This window comes from Melanotaenia boesemani, chromosome 21, assembly GCF_017639745.1.
Source record: "Melanotaenia boesemani isolate fMelBoe1 chromosome 21, fMelBoe1.pri, whole genome shotgun sequence".
Lineage (NCBI taxonomy): Eukaryota > Metazoa > Chordata > Actinopteri > Atheriniformes > Melanotaeniidae > Melanotaenia > Melanotaenia boesemani.
Genome location: NC_055702.1, coordinates 712,211 through 726,731, shown reverse-complemented (window position 1 = coordinate 726,731; position 14,521 = coordinate 712,211). Strand labels below are relative to the sequence as shown.

At 43.3% G+C, this 14,521-nt stretch overlaps 1 protein-coding gene across 1 annotated transcript; it reads right to left on the bottom strand.

The window, feature by feature from the left end:
• Positions 1–255: 255 nt before the first annotated feature.
• On the bottom strand, positions 256–1,844 carry LOC121631983 (uncharacterized protein K02A2.6-like). Its single transcript, XM_041973102.1, has one exon. The coding sequence runs from the start codon at positions 1,404–1,406 to the stop codon at positions 642–644; it is 765 nt and encodes a 254-aa protein (XP_041829036.1). The 5' UTR covers positions 1,407–1,844; the 3' UTR covers positions 256–641.
• Between the last annotated feature and the right edge of the window lie 12,677 nt (positions 1,845–14,521).

Sequence of the window (14,521 nt, the reverse complement as noted above, 5' to 3'; positions counted from 1 at the left end):
GTAATACCAGGTACTATCCAGGGACTGTTGGGTACTACCAGGTACAACCAGGTACTATCCAGGTACTGTCGGGCACTTCCAGTTAATATTAGGTAATATCAGGTACAATAAGGTACTACAAGGTAATATCAGGTACTACCAGGTACTATTCAGGTACTGCCCGGTATTTCCAGGTACTATCATGTACTCTCAGGTACTACCAGGTACTACCAGGTACTATCGAGGTACTGTGAGGTACTACCTGTTATGTTCTTTGGTATAATGTTAACAGTTCAAGAACCGGACATTCAGTTGCACATGACGGTCTCTTTATTACTCTAGTGCCCGATCATACACTGGATCAATGCGCACCACATCACACATCACATGTGTTACACAGAACGGGAAATAGTACCCCAACCAGTGTAATGTCATTTCTCAAATACATAACAATTCCTCCAATCCAATTCTGTTGTATCCACTTAACGTCCATCAGCAAAACAAAAGAACATTAACCTGCAACTGAATATTAACATTCTGCTTTATGTTGTAACCCAATAACTCACTTAAACCAGAATAAAACACATGCTCAGCAGTTATCAGAATAAACACAGATTGTTCACTCTTGTTTGTTAACCTTATCAGGCAATCTGCTGAGAATCTTACAAATCCAGTCTCTGAGGTGCTCGGCGATTTCTCTCAGGGTACCGTCGGGTCGGTTGACCAGAGTCTATGTGACGCTGTGTGGAGGATTCCGCTGTTTGATCCTCGGTGACATCACTCAACCCTTGGGCCTCAGGGGGTGTAGTGAAAATAAACTCATCCGAGCCCAGGGCAGTTGATATATTTTCTGGTTGAGCCGTAGCCAGATGGGTTTCTGCATCCAAAATCTGGTCAACATGCCTGCGCCAGACAAGGTTGGTTCCCACACTTATAGTATATGTCAGAGGCCCTGTTTGTGACAGGATCTGACTTGGCTGCCATTTCTGATTCTGCCCTCTATAGTCTCTGGCGAGCACCTTTTGTCCAATGTTGAAGGTTCGTGTCTTGATCTTTGTTGATTCTTTAGTGGATGCTTGTTTATCCTGGACATGTTTACGGATGTCTGGTTTCAGCAGGTCCAAACGTGATCTCAGATTTCGTCCCATGAAAAGCATTGCTGGAGAACAGCCAGTTGTTGCGTGCGCCGTGTTTCTGTACGCTAGAAGGAACTTGTCAATTTTCTGCTGTAGTGGCTTTACGTCCTTCCGGCTGGCTTTCATTGATTGCTTAAAGGACTGGATAAAACGTTCGGCCTGTCCATTTGTTGCAGGATGATGGGGTGCTGAGGTGATGTGTCGCACTCCGTTGCACCTGAGGAAACACTGGAACTCTTCTCCAGTGAATTGGCAACCATTGTCACTCACTAGCTGTTGTGGCAGACCCATGCGTGCAAACAATGTCCGAAGAGTATTGACAGTGTTAGCAGCTGTTGCTTGTCTGACAGGAAAAATTTCCGGACACTATGAATCAGCGTCGACCACAATAAGGAACATTTGGTCCATGAACGGCCCCGCATAGTCCACATGAATACGTTGCCACGGACCGGATGGCCACTCCCAAGTGTGTACTGGTGCTGTCTGAGGTTGGTGTAATGTTTGCTGACAGCCACTGCAGGACTTGGCCAGATTCTCTATGTCGCAGACTATGCCTGGCCACCAAACGTAGCTCCTAGTGAGACTTTTCATCTTGATCATACCTAAATGTCCATCATGCAGTGAGTCTAGTACCCTGGCACGCAGCTTCGGTGGCAGAATGACGCGTGTTCCCCACATGACACGGCCTTGGCAAATAGACAGTTGGTCTCTGTGGGTGAAGTATGGAGAGAACTGAGTGTCACTACAGTTGGGCCAGCCTTTTAGTGTTAAGTCATACACTTTGGATAAAATTGGGTCACGGTTTGTCTCTCGTTGCACCTGAGCACTTGTGATGGGTAGTGGTTCCATTTGTGCAAGGTGGAACACTGTAGCAGGGTCAGTAGTGTTTTCAGTGTTGTGTGGTTGTGGAAGGCGAGAAAGACCATCCGCATGTCCATGCAGTGTTGTCCCTTTAAATTCAATAGTGTACATATGTGCACCTAGGAACAAAGCCCATTGCTGCAGTCGTGCCGCTGTCATGATTGGTATGCCCTTCTGAGGGTTAAATATGGATACTAGTGGGCGGTGGTCAGTGATCAGGGTGAAGTGTTTTCCATACAAATATTGGTTGAACTTCTTTACTCCCCACACCAGACTAAGAGCTTCTCTGTCAATCTGAGCATAATTCTGCTCGGTTGCATTTAGGGACCTGGATGCAAAAGCAATGGGTCGTCCAGATCCGTCAGTCATTTTGTGGGATAGTACAGCGCTGATACCATATGGTGAGGCATCGCATGCAAGGCAAAGGGGGAGATTTGGGTCATAGTGCGTCAGCACCTCCTCCGATGTAATAAGCTGCTTAACACTGTTGAAAGCTTCATCGCAGTCTTTTGTCCATTTCCATCTGACGTTTTGTTGCAGTAAAGAGTTCAGAGGGTGTAATACCATTGAAAGATTTGGTAGAAACTTGTGGTAGTAGTTGATTAAACCCAGAAATGAGGGGAGCTGACTCACATTCTCTGGTTTGGGTGCATTCAGGACTGCCTCTATTTTGTCCTTTGTTTTGTGCAGTCCATGTCTGTCGATCTTGTGTCCACAATACTCAATGGCCTCCTGGAAGAACTCACATTTGTCTTTGTTTGCTCTTAAGCCATATTTTTCTAACCTGGCCAGTACTGCTGCCAGGTTAGCCAAATGAGTGTCTTCATCTACACCAGTAACAATTATGTCATCCAGAAAGCATTGCGTTCCTGGAATGTCTTGTAGTACTTGATCCATGGCGCGTTGCCATATTGCTGGTGCACTGGCGATACCAAATACCAGTCTGTTGTACTGGTACAGGCCCTTGTGCGTGTTTATCACAAGATATTTCCTGGACGCTTCCTCCACTTCCATCTGTAGATATGCCTGTGCAAGGTCAATCTTGGAAAAGTGCTTTCCACCTGACACTGATGCAAATATATCCTCTATCCGTGGAAGAGGGTATTGGTCTATGCGAAGAAGAGGGTTCAGTGACACTTTAAAATCACCACAGATTCGCACATTGTCACTAGTTTTCTTGCCCACTGGTACTATTGGCGTAGCCCAATCTGACCATTCAACCTTGCTGAGTATGCCTTGGTCTTCCAAGCGCTGGAGCTCTGCTTCTACCTTGGGGCGTACGGCATAAGGAACAGGGTGAGCCTTGTGAAAACTTGGCTTTGCATCATCCTCTAATATGATCCGTGGTTTAATGTTTTTCAGGGTGCCAATTCCATCCTGAAACACCTGTGCGTGCTTATCCAACAGCTGATTAAGTTTTTTATCCACCTGTTGTCTCCCAGGGCCTGATGTCTGTCTCATTGTTTTGATTTCTTTCCAGTTGAGGTGGATGTGTCTCAGCCAGTCACACCCAAATAATGGCACTCCTCCATTATTCAGAACATAAAGTTCCAGATTGCATTTATTTTTCTCGTATTCCACTGTCACTTTTATTTTTCCCATGGGGGTTACTCTCTCTCCTGTGTATGTCTTTAATTTCACTGAAGTTTCCTTTAGTTTCAGATTGGGGAAGTTGTCTTTGTAATCCTTATATGAGATCAGTGAAAGAGCGGATCCAGTATCCAGTTCCATCTGTAACTTAACTCCCTGTATTTTTGGTGTAAGCCATATCACATCATTATTTTTCTCTTGTATTGTGTACAGCTCGAGGCATGCCAACTCTTCCTGAGAATCATTTGAGTCTTTTTCATCGACTTCATGTAGTTTCCTGTCTCTTTTCCATGGTTTGTCCTTCTTTTTGTCATACACCTTTGATTTACACATTTTCTGTATGTGTCCCTTTTTGTTGCATTTCCGGCAGTCTTTATCCTTATACCAGCAATTTGTAGAGTCATGTGATTTTTTTCCGCATCTGTAGCAGGCCTGAGATTTATCATTGCACTGCATCAGTAACTTATTCACAGGACTTGCCTCCGTGCCTTTCCCCTGGAGCTCTCCTGCATCTTTTGCTGCCGTCACCATTAATATTGCAATCTCTAATGCACGGTTCCGTGTGAGATTATCCTCTGTGAGGAGCCGCTTTTGCGTGCTCTCATTGTGCAAACCGCAGACGAAACGGTCTCTCAGCGCATCTGACAGCCCCTCCCCGAACTGGCAATGTTCTGATAAACGCCGCAGCTCCGCGATGTAATCCGAAGTGGACTCCATCCTTAGCTGATTACGCCTGTGGAATCGGAAACGTTCAGCTATGAGCAGTGGCTTCGGGTTGAAGTGTTTCTGGAGCACTTCTGCGATTTCTTTAAAGTTTTTTTTCTGCCGGTTTAATCGGTGTGATCAGGCTGCGCAGCAGGTTATACGTCTTTGCTCCCATGACACTCAATAACACAGCCACTTTCCGGCCGTCCTCGACTTTATAAGCCAGACAATACTGCTCAACTCGCTCCACGTATGTTGTCCAGTCATCCGTGGTGTGATCAAAGCAGTCCATTTGTCCAACACCTCCTGACATTTCCTTGGTGTCTTTGTTAACTGTCCTTTACTTTGGTGAATCTTACTCACGTGTCCTCTTCACTGCCCGTTAGCTTGACGGCGCGTTAGCATTGATGTGGCAAGAACAATAATGTGGCGTCTTTCCTCTGTCGTCGTCTCATTAACGATACATGTCCCCTCACCAGCATCTGTTGCACATCGGGAATCCGTTTCGATTCGTCGCCAGTTTGTTATGTTCTTTGGTATAATGTTAACAGTTCAAGAACCGGACATTCAGTTGCACATGACGGTCTCTTTATTACTCTAGTGCCCGATCATACACTGCGCACCACATCACACATCACATGTGTTACACAGAACGGGAAATAGTACCCCAACCAGTGTAATGTCAGTTCCCAAATACATAACACTACCAGGTACTACCAAGTACTATCCAGGTACTGTCATTTACTACCAGGTACAACCAGGTAGGATCCAGGTACTGTCGGCTACTACCAGGTACTATCCAGGTACTGTCGGGTACTTCCAGTTAATATCTGGAAATACCAAGTAATATCAGGTACAATCATGTACTACCAGGTCATATCAAGGTACTATCAGGTAATATCAGGTACTACCTGGTACTATTCAAGTACTGCCGGGAATTGCCAGATGCTATCATGTACTCTAAGGTACTACCAGATACTATCCAGGTACTGTCGGGAACTACCAGGTACTACCAAGTACTATCCAGGTACTGTCGGGTACTACCAGGTATCACCATGTATTCTGAGGTACTACCAAGTACTACACAGGTATTGTCTGGTACTACCAGGTACTACCAGGAAATATGCAGGTATTGTCTGGTATAACTAGGTACTACTAGGTACTATCCAGGTACTACCAGGTAATATTAGGTACTACCAGGTTCTGTGTGGTACTACCAGGTACTGTGGGGTACAATCAGATACTATCAGGCACTAACCAGGTACTGTCAGGTGCTATCCAGGTACTGTCAGGTACTTCTAGGTAATATCAGGTAATATCAGGTACAATAAGGTACTGTCCAGGTACTGTCAGGTAGTACCTGTTACTATCCAGGTAATACCAGTTACTACCAGTTACTCTACAGGGACTGTTGGGTACTACCAGGTACAACCAGGTACTATCCAGGTACAGTCGGGTACTACAAGGGACTCCCAGGTACTATCCAGGTACTGTCGGTTACTTCCTGTTAATATCAGGTAATATCAGATACAATCAGGTACTACCACGTAATATCAGGTTCTATCAGGTACTATCAGGTAATATGAGGTATTACCAGGTAATTTCCAGGTACTGTTGGGTACTACCAGGTACTACCAAGTACTATCCAGGTACTGTTGGGTACTACCAGGTACTATCCAAGTACTGTCAGGTACTACCAGGTACTACCATGTACTCTTAGATACTACCAGGTCCTACCCAGGTACTGTCTGGTACAATCAGGTACTATCAGATACTATCCAGGTACTGTCAGGTACTACCAGGTACAACTAGGTACTATCCAGGTACTATCAAGGTACTGTGAGGTACTACCAGGTAATATCAGGTACTACCAGGTACTATTCACGTACTGTCGGGTACAACAACGTAATATCAGGTAATATCATGTACTACCAGGTACTATCCAGGTACTGTTAGGTATTACCAGGTACTACCAGGTATTATCTAGGTACTGTCGGTTACTTTCAGATAATATTAGGTAATATCAGGTACAATCAGGTACTACCAGGTAATATCAGGTATTATCAGGTAAAATCAGGTACTACCAGAAACTATTCAGGTACTACCAGGTATTACCAGGTGCTATCAAGTACTCTCAGCTACTACCAGGAACTATCCAGGTACTATCCAGGTACTGTTGGGTACTACCAGGTACTACCATGTACTCTCAGATACTACCAGGTACTACCAGGTACTGTACAGTTACTGTCTGGTACAACCAGGTACTACCATGTATACCCCCAGGTACTGTCTGGTACTAACAGGTACTATACAAATACTGTATGGTACAAAAAGGTACTACGAGGTACTATCCAGGAACTGTCTGGTACTAACAGCTACTATCAGGTACTATTCAGGTACTGTAGGGCATTACCAGGTACTACCATGTACTCTCAGATACTCTCAGGTACTACCAGGTACTACCCAAGTACTGTCTGGTACTACCAGGTACTAACAGGTACTATCAAGGTACTGTCTGGTACTACCAGGTACAACTAGGTACTTTCCAGTTACTGTCCAGGTACTATCATGTATTACCATGTCCAGGTACTGTCAGGTAATATCCAGGTACTGTCAGGTACTACCAGGTACTACTAGGCACTATCCAGTTTCTGCCCAGGTACTACCAGGTACTATCGAGGTAATGTCTGGTACTACCAGGTACTATACAGGTACTGTCAGGTACTACCAGGTAATATTAGGTAATATCAGGTACTATCAGGTACTATCCAGGTACCTTCAGGTACTATCCAGGTATTGTCAGGTACTTCTAGGTAATATCAGGCAAAATCATGTACGATCAGGTACTCTCCAGGTACTGTCATGTACTATCCAGGTACTGTCAGGTACTACAAGGTAATATTCCGTAAAATCTGGTACTATCGGGGACAGTCAGGTACTATCCAGGTACTGTCAGGTACAGTCCAGGTACTGTCAGGTACTGTCAGGTACTTCTAGGTAATATCAGGTAATATCAAGTACAATCAGGAACTATGCTGGTACTGTTAGGTACGTCGAGGTACCTCCACGTCGTATCCAGGTACTGTCAGGTAGTACCAGGTACTACCCAGGCAATACCAGGTACTATCCAGGGACAGTTGGGTATTACCAGGTACAACCAGGTACTGTTGGGTATTACCAGGTACTACCAGGAACTAACAGGTACTATCCAGGTACTGTCGGTTACTTCCAGATAATATTAGGTAATATCAGGTAATATCAGGTACAATCAGGTACTATCCAGGTACTGTCAGGTAAAACCAGGTACCTCCATGTCCTATCCAGGTACTTTCAGTTAGTACCAGGTACTATCCAGGTACTATCCAGGTAATACCAGGTACTATCCAGGGAATGTTGGGTACTACCAGGTACAACCAGGTACTACCCACGTACTGTGAGGTACTACCAGGTACTATTGAGGTACTGCCGGGTATTACCAGGTACTACCAGGAACTACCAGGTACTATCCAGGTACTGTCGGTTACTTCCAGATAATATTAGGTAATATCAGGTATTATCAGGAAAATTTAAGGTACTACCAGGTAATACCAGGTACTATCAGGTAATATCAAGTACTACCAGGTACTATTCAGGTACTGCCGGGTATTACCAGGTACTATCATGTACTCTCAGGTACTACCAGGTATTATCCACGTACTATCCAGGTAATGTCAGGTACTACCAAGTACTATCCAGGTACTGTCGGGTACTACCAGGTACTTTTAGGTACTATCCAGGTACTGTCGGGCACGACCAGGTACTACCATGTACTCTTAGATACTACCAGGCATTACCAGGTACTATACAGTTACTGTCGGGTACTACCCAGGTACTACCATGTACTCTCAGGAACTACCAGGTACTGCCCAGGTACTGTCAGGTACTACCAGGTACTATCCAAGTACTCTCTGGTACTACCAGTTACTACCAGGTACTATCCCGGTAGTGTCTGGTACTACCAGGTACAACTAGGTACTTTCCAGTTACTATTCAGGTACTACCAGGTACTACTAGATACTATCCAGGGACAGTTGGGTACTACCAGGTACAACCAGGTTGTCACGTCTCCGCTGATAGGGGTCAGTTTTTCCCAGCCGTTCCCGAACGCATCTCCAGTTTTCAGCATGATTAGGGCTGATGCGCTCCACCTGTCGCAAGCACTACTTATACAGGTCTGTGACATCCCTTCAGGGCCAGATTCTCTCGGTTTATCCCTGCACGTATCCAGCCTCTGTTGTCTGCCTGTTTACCCGTCTGCCTGCCTACCTGCCATCGACCCTGTACTCTGAACCTGGATATTCGCCTCTCCCTGTCTGGTAACTCTGTTTGGTCTGTTATTTGGATTTTGCCGGTATCCTGACCTTTGGACTGTTTGTCAGACTGTTTGTTGGATATTGGATCTCGGATATTGAATAGGATTTTGTATTTGGACTCTGATATTGGATAACGGACTTATCCTATTAGCCTTTAAGGAGAATTACAAAAGCACTGCCCGCAGTCCTCGATACACGACTCCTTAGCTCTCTGTTTGTGGCTTCCTCACTTATTAATCTCTGTTCAGCCATTCTCTCCCTTCTGCCAGTGGTCATCCTTCAGACCGGTTCTGGAGCTCTCAGAGTCAGACAAGGACTACTACAGCTGGTACATGATCTCCATCCGTTCTGTAACATCACCTCATTCATCCTGCCTCCTAACGCTTGTTCTCGTGTGTCCGCAGACCACTGACCGAGGGAGAGACCAGATCGCATATCTTGTTTATCCGCTTTGTACAATAAAGCTCTTTATACCTATCCCTGGGATTCTGATTATTTTATGAGTCCAATCTCCTGGTACGTCACACAGGAACTGTCCAGGTAATGTTGGGAATGACCAGGTACTACCAGGAACTACCAGGTACTACCAGGTACTATCCAGGTATTGCCAGTTACTACCAGGTACCTCCATGTACTATCCAGGTACTGTCAGGTAGTAATAGGTAGTATCCAGGTAATACCAGGTACTACCAGTTACTAACCAGGGACTGTTGGGTACTACCAGGTACTATCCAAGTACTGTCTGGTACTACCAGGTACTACCAGGTACTATCCAGGCACTGTCTGATACTACCACGTACTGTCAGGTACTTCTAGGTATTATCAGGTAATATCAGATACAATCAGGTAATATCCTGGTACTGTCAGGTACTACCAAGTACTGTCAGGTACTTCAAGGTAATATCAAATAATATCAGGTACAATCAGGTACTACCAGGTACTGTCAGGTACTTCTAGGTAATATCCAGGGACTGTCACGTACTACCAGGTACCACCAAGTACTGTCCAGGTACTGTCAGGTAGTACCAGGTACTATCCAGGTACTACCAGGTACTATCCAGGGACTGTTGGGTACTACCAGGTACCACCAGGTACTATCCAGGTACTGTACCAGGTACTATTCAGGTACTGCCGGGTAATACCAGGTACTATAATGTATTCTTAGGTACTACCGGGTACTAACTGGTACAATCATGGTACTGTCACGTACTACCAGGTACTGTCAGGTACTTCTAGGTATTACCAGGTAATATCAGGTACAATCAGCTAATATCCAGGTACTGTCAGGTACTACCAGGTACTATTAAGGTACTACCGGGTATTACCAGGTACTATAATGTACTCTCAGGTACTACCAGGAACTATCCAGGTACTGTCTGGTACTACCAGGTACTACCAAGTACTATGCAGGTACTGTCGGGAACTACCAGGTACTATTGAGGTACTGTCGGGTATTACCAGGTACTATAATGTACTCTCAGGTACCACCAGGTACTATCCAGGTACCCTCTGGTACTACGAGGTACTACCAAGTACTACCCAGGTACTGTTGGGTACTATCATGTACTACTAGGTTATACAAGGTACTATCATGTACTACCAGATAATATCAGATGCTACCAGGTATTATCTGGTGGTATCATGTACTACCACATAATATCAGGGACTACGAGATAGAATCATGTACACTCATGTCCTACCAGATAATATCAGGTACTACCAGCTAATATCAGGTACTATCAAGTACTACCAGGTAATATCAGGTACTATCAAGTACTACCAGGTAATATCTCGTACTATCAGGTAATACCAGATAATATCAGATACTACCAGATAATATCAGGTACTATCAGGTACCACCAGGTACTACCAGATAATATCACATACTACCATGTACTACCAGATAATATGACATACTATCATGTACTACCAGATAATATAAGATACCATCATGTACTACCAGATAATATCAGGTGCTACCACATAATATCAGGTACTATCATGTACTACCAGATAATATCAGGTACTTTCATGTCCTACCAGATAATATCAGGTACTATCAGGTACTACCAGCTAATATCGGGTACTATCAGGTACTACCAGCTAATATCGGGTACTATCAGGTACTACCAGCTAATATCAGGTACTACCAGATAATATCATATACTACCAGATAATGTCAGGTACTATCATATACTTTCAAGTAATATCACGTACTATCAGGTACTACCAGATAATATCAGGAAATATCAGGTTCTATAATATACTACTAGATAATATTAGGTACTATCATGTACTATCAGGTAATATCACGTACTATCAGGTACTGCGAGATAATGTCTGGTACTATCAGGTACAACCAGATAATATCAGGTACTACCAGATAATATCAGGTACTATCAGGTAATATCAGGTACTACCAGGTACTACCAGATAATATCACTTACTGTCATGTACTACCAGTTAATATCAGGTACACTCATGTTCTACCAGATAATATTAAGTACTATCAGGTACTACCATGTAATATCAGCTCCTATCATGTACAACTAGGAAATATAAGGTACTATCACGTACTACCAGATAATATCAGCTCTTATTAGGTACTACCAGATAATATCAGGAACTATCAAGTACTACCAGATCATATCAGGTACTATCAAGTATTACCAGGTAATATCAGGTACTATAATGTACTACCAGGTAATATCTCTTACTATCAGGTACTACCAGATAATATCAGATACTACCAGATAATATCAGATACTATCAGGTAATATCAGGTACTACCAGGTACTACCAGATAATATCACATACCATCATGTACTACCAGATAATATCAGGTACTATCATGTACTACCAGATAATATCCGGTACTATCAGGTACTACCATATAATATCAGGTACCATTATGTACTACCAGATAATATCAGGTACAATCATGTACTAACATGTAATATCAGGTACTTCCAGATAGTCTCAGGTACTATCATGTTCTACCAGGTAATATCAGGTACTATAATGTACTACAAGATAATATCAGGTATTATCAGGTACTACCAGATAATGTCAGGTACTATCAGGTACTACCAGATAATATCGGGTACTTCCAGATAATATCATATACTACCAGATAATGTCAGGTACTATCATATACTTTCAGGTAATATCAGGTACTACCAGGTACTACCAGATAATATCATGTACTACCAGATAATATCAGGTACTTTCACGTCCTACCAGATAATATCAGGTACTATCAGGTACTACCAGCTAATATCAGGTACTATCAGTTACTACCAGCTAATATCAGGTACTACCAGATAATATCATATACTACCAGATAATGTCAGGTACTATCATATACTTTCAGGTAATATCACATACTATCAGGTACTACCAGATAATATCAGGAAATATCAGGTTCTATAATATACTACTAGATAATATTAGGTACTATCATGTACTATCAGGTAATATCACGTGCTATCAGGTACTGCGAGATAATATCTGGTACTATCAGGTACAACCAGATAATATCAGGTACTACCAGATAATATCAGGTAATATCAGGTACTACCAGGTACTACCAGATAATATCACTTACTGTCATGTACTACCAGTTAATATCAGGTACGCTCATGTTCTACCAGATAATATTAAGTACTATCAGGTACTACCATGTAATATCAGCTCCTATCATGTACAACTAGGTAATATAAGGTACTATCATGTACTACGAGATAATATCAGCTATTATCAGGTACTACCAGATAATATCAGGAACTATCAAGAACTACCAGATCATATCAGGTACTATCAGGTACTACCAGGCAATATCAGGTACTATCATGTACTTCCAGGTACTATCTCGTACTATCAGGTACTACCAGGTACTACCAGATAACATCACATACCATCATGTACTACCAGATAATATCAGGTACTACCAGGTAATATCAGGTACTATCATGTACTTTCAGGTAATATCTCTTACTATCAGGTACTACCAGATAATATCAGATACCACCAGATAATATCAGGTAGTATCAGGTAATATCAGGTACTACCAGATAATATCACATACCATCATGTATTACCAGATAATATCAGGTACTATCATGTACTACCAGATAATATCCGGTACCATCATGTACTACCAGATAATATCAGGTACAATCATGTACTAACATGTAATATCAGGTACTTCCAGATAATCTCAGGTACTATCATGTTCTACCAGGTAATATCAGGTACTATAATGTACTACAAGATAATATCAGGTATTATCAGGTACTACTATTCTATTCTATTCTATTCTATTCTACAGTCATTTAGCAGACGCTTTTATCCAATGCGACTGACATTTGAGAGGAAGAACAACACAAGCATGAATTCAAACAAGATGGGACGTCATAATTAAGTGATAGTCAGACCGCTTTTGAGTCCAGTTAGACCCAGGTGCTGTCATGTAGTGCTAGTGCAGTGCATGTAATTAATTTTTTATTTTTAATTTTTTTTTTTTAGTCATTTTATTTAAATACAAGATTACGATTTCATCACACAATATCAACTTGGTCATAAGTGCATGATTTCATCACATAATATCAACTTGGGCATAAGTGCATGATTTCATCACACATTATCATCTTGGGCATAAGTGCACACAGCTTCTTCAGTACTTGGTTGAGCCAAAGAGCTGGACAAATCTTTCTAACTCATTTAGTTAAGCTAAATGTGGAAATGCTCCTTAAACAACTGAGTCTTTAGCTTGGTCTTAAAAGTGGATAAGGACTCTGTGGATCGGACGGAGTTTGGTAGATCGTTCCACCACCGGGGAACAACAGAGGAGAAGAGTCTAGCTACTGATGTGGCGCCACCTTGTGGTGGGAGCACTAGGCGTCTTTCACTGGCAGAGTGTAACTGTGGAGAGGGAGTGTAGCTCTGGATTAAGGAGTGGAGGTAGACCAGAGCCGTTTGGGTTATTGTTTTGTAAGCCAGAAGCAGAGCTTTGAATTTGATGCGTGCTGCAACTGGAAACCAGTGGAGAGCGATTAGCAGCGGAGTGACATGAGCTCTTTTGGGCTGGTTGAAGACCAGACGTGCTGCTTCGTTCTGGATCATCTGCAGAGGTTTAACTGAGCATGCAGGCAGGCCAGCCAGTAAGGAGTTGCAGTAGTCAATGCGTGAAATGACCAGAGCCTGGACCAGGAGCTGGGCCGTGTGTTCAGTCAGGTAGGGTCTGATCCTCCTGATGTTGTAGAGAGCAAATCGGCAAGACCGGGAAACCGAGGCAACATGGTCCTTAAAGGTCAGCTGGTTGTCTACCATGACACCAAGATTCCTGGTAGAAGACGTGGGCACAAGCGTGATGGAGTCAAGCTGCACGCTTATCTGTGGCAGTAAGGAAGGATTGGCTGGAAAGACAATAAGCTCGGTCTTGGACAGATTTAGCTGAAGGTGGCGATCCTTCATTCATGCGGAGATATCAGCAACATGCTGATATTCACATTGAGACGTTTGTGTCATCAGGTGGGAAAGAAAGGAAAAGCTGAGTGTCATCTGCATAGCAGTGGTAGGAGAAGCCATGAGAGCTAATGATGCACCGAGTGAGGAGGTGTATAGTGAAAAGAGAAGAGGGCCGAGCACCGAGCCCTGAGGCACCCCTGTTTTCAGCCCATGTGATCTGGACACGCCCCCTCACCAAGATACTTTGAAGGATCTTCCTGTGAGGTAGGACATAATCCACGAGAGGACAGATCCTGAGATGCCAAGCTCCAAGAGTTTGGAGAACAGTATATGATGGTTGACCGTGTCAAAGGCAGCAGACAGGTCCAGCAGTATAAGGACTGAGGATTGACCAGTGGATCTGGCAACCCGTAGGGAATCAGTAACTGA

Bases quoted from the DNA above. Each gene is read 5' to 3' on its own strand.
- LOC121631983 (XM_041973102.1), bottom strand. From the start codon at position 1,406: ATGGGTCTGCCACAACAGCTAGTGAGTGACAATGGTTGCCAATTCACT.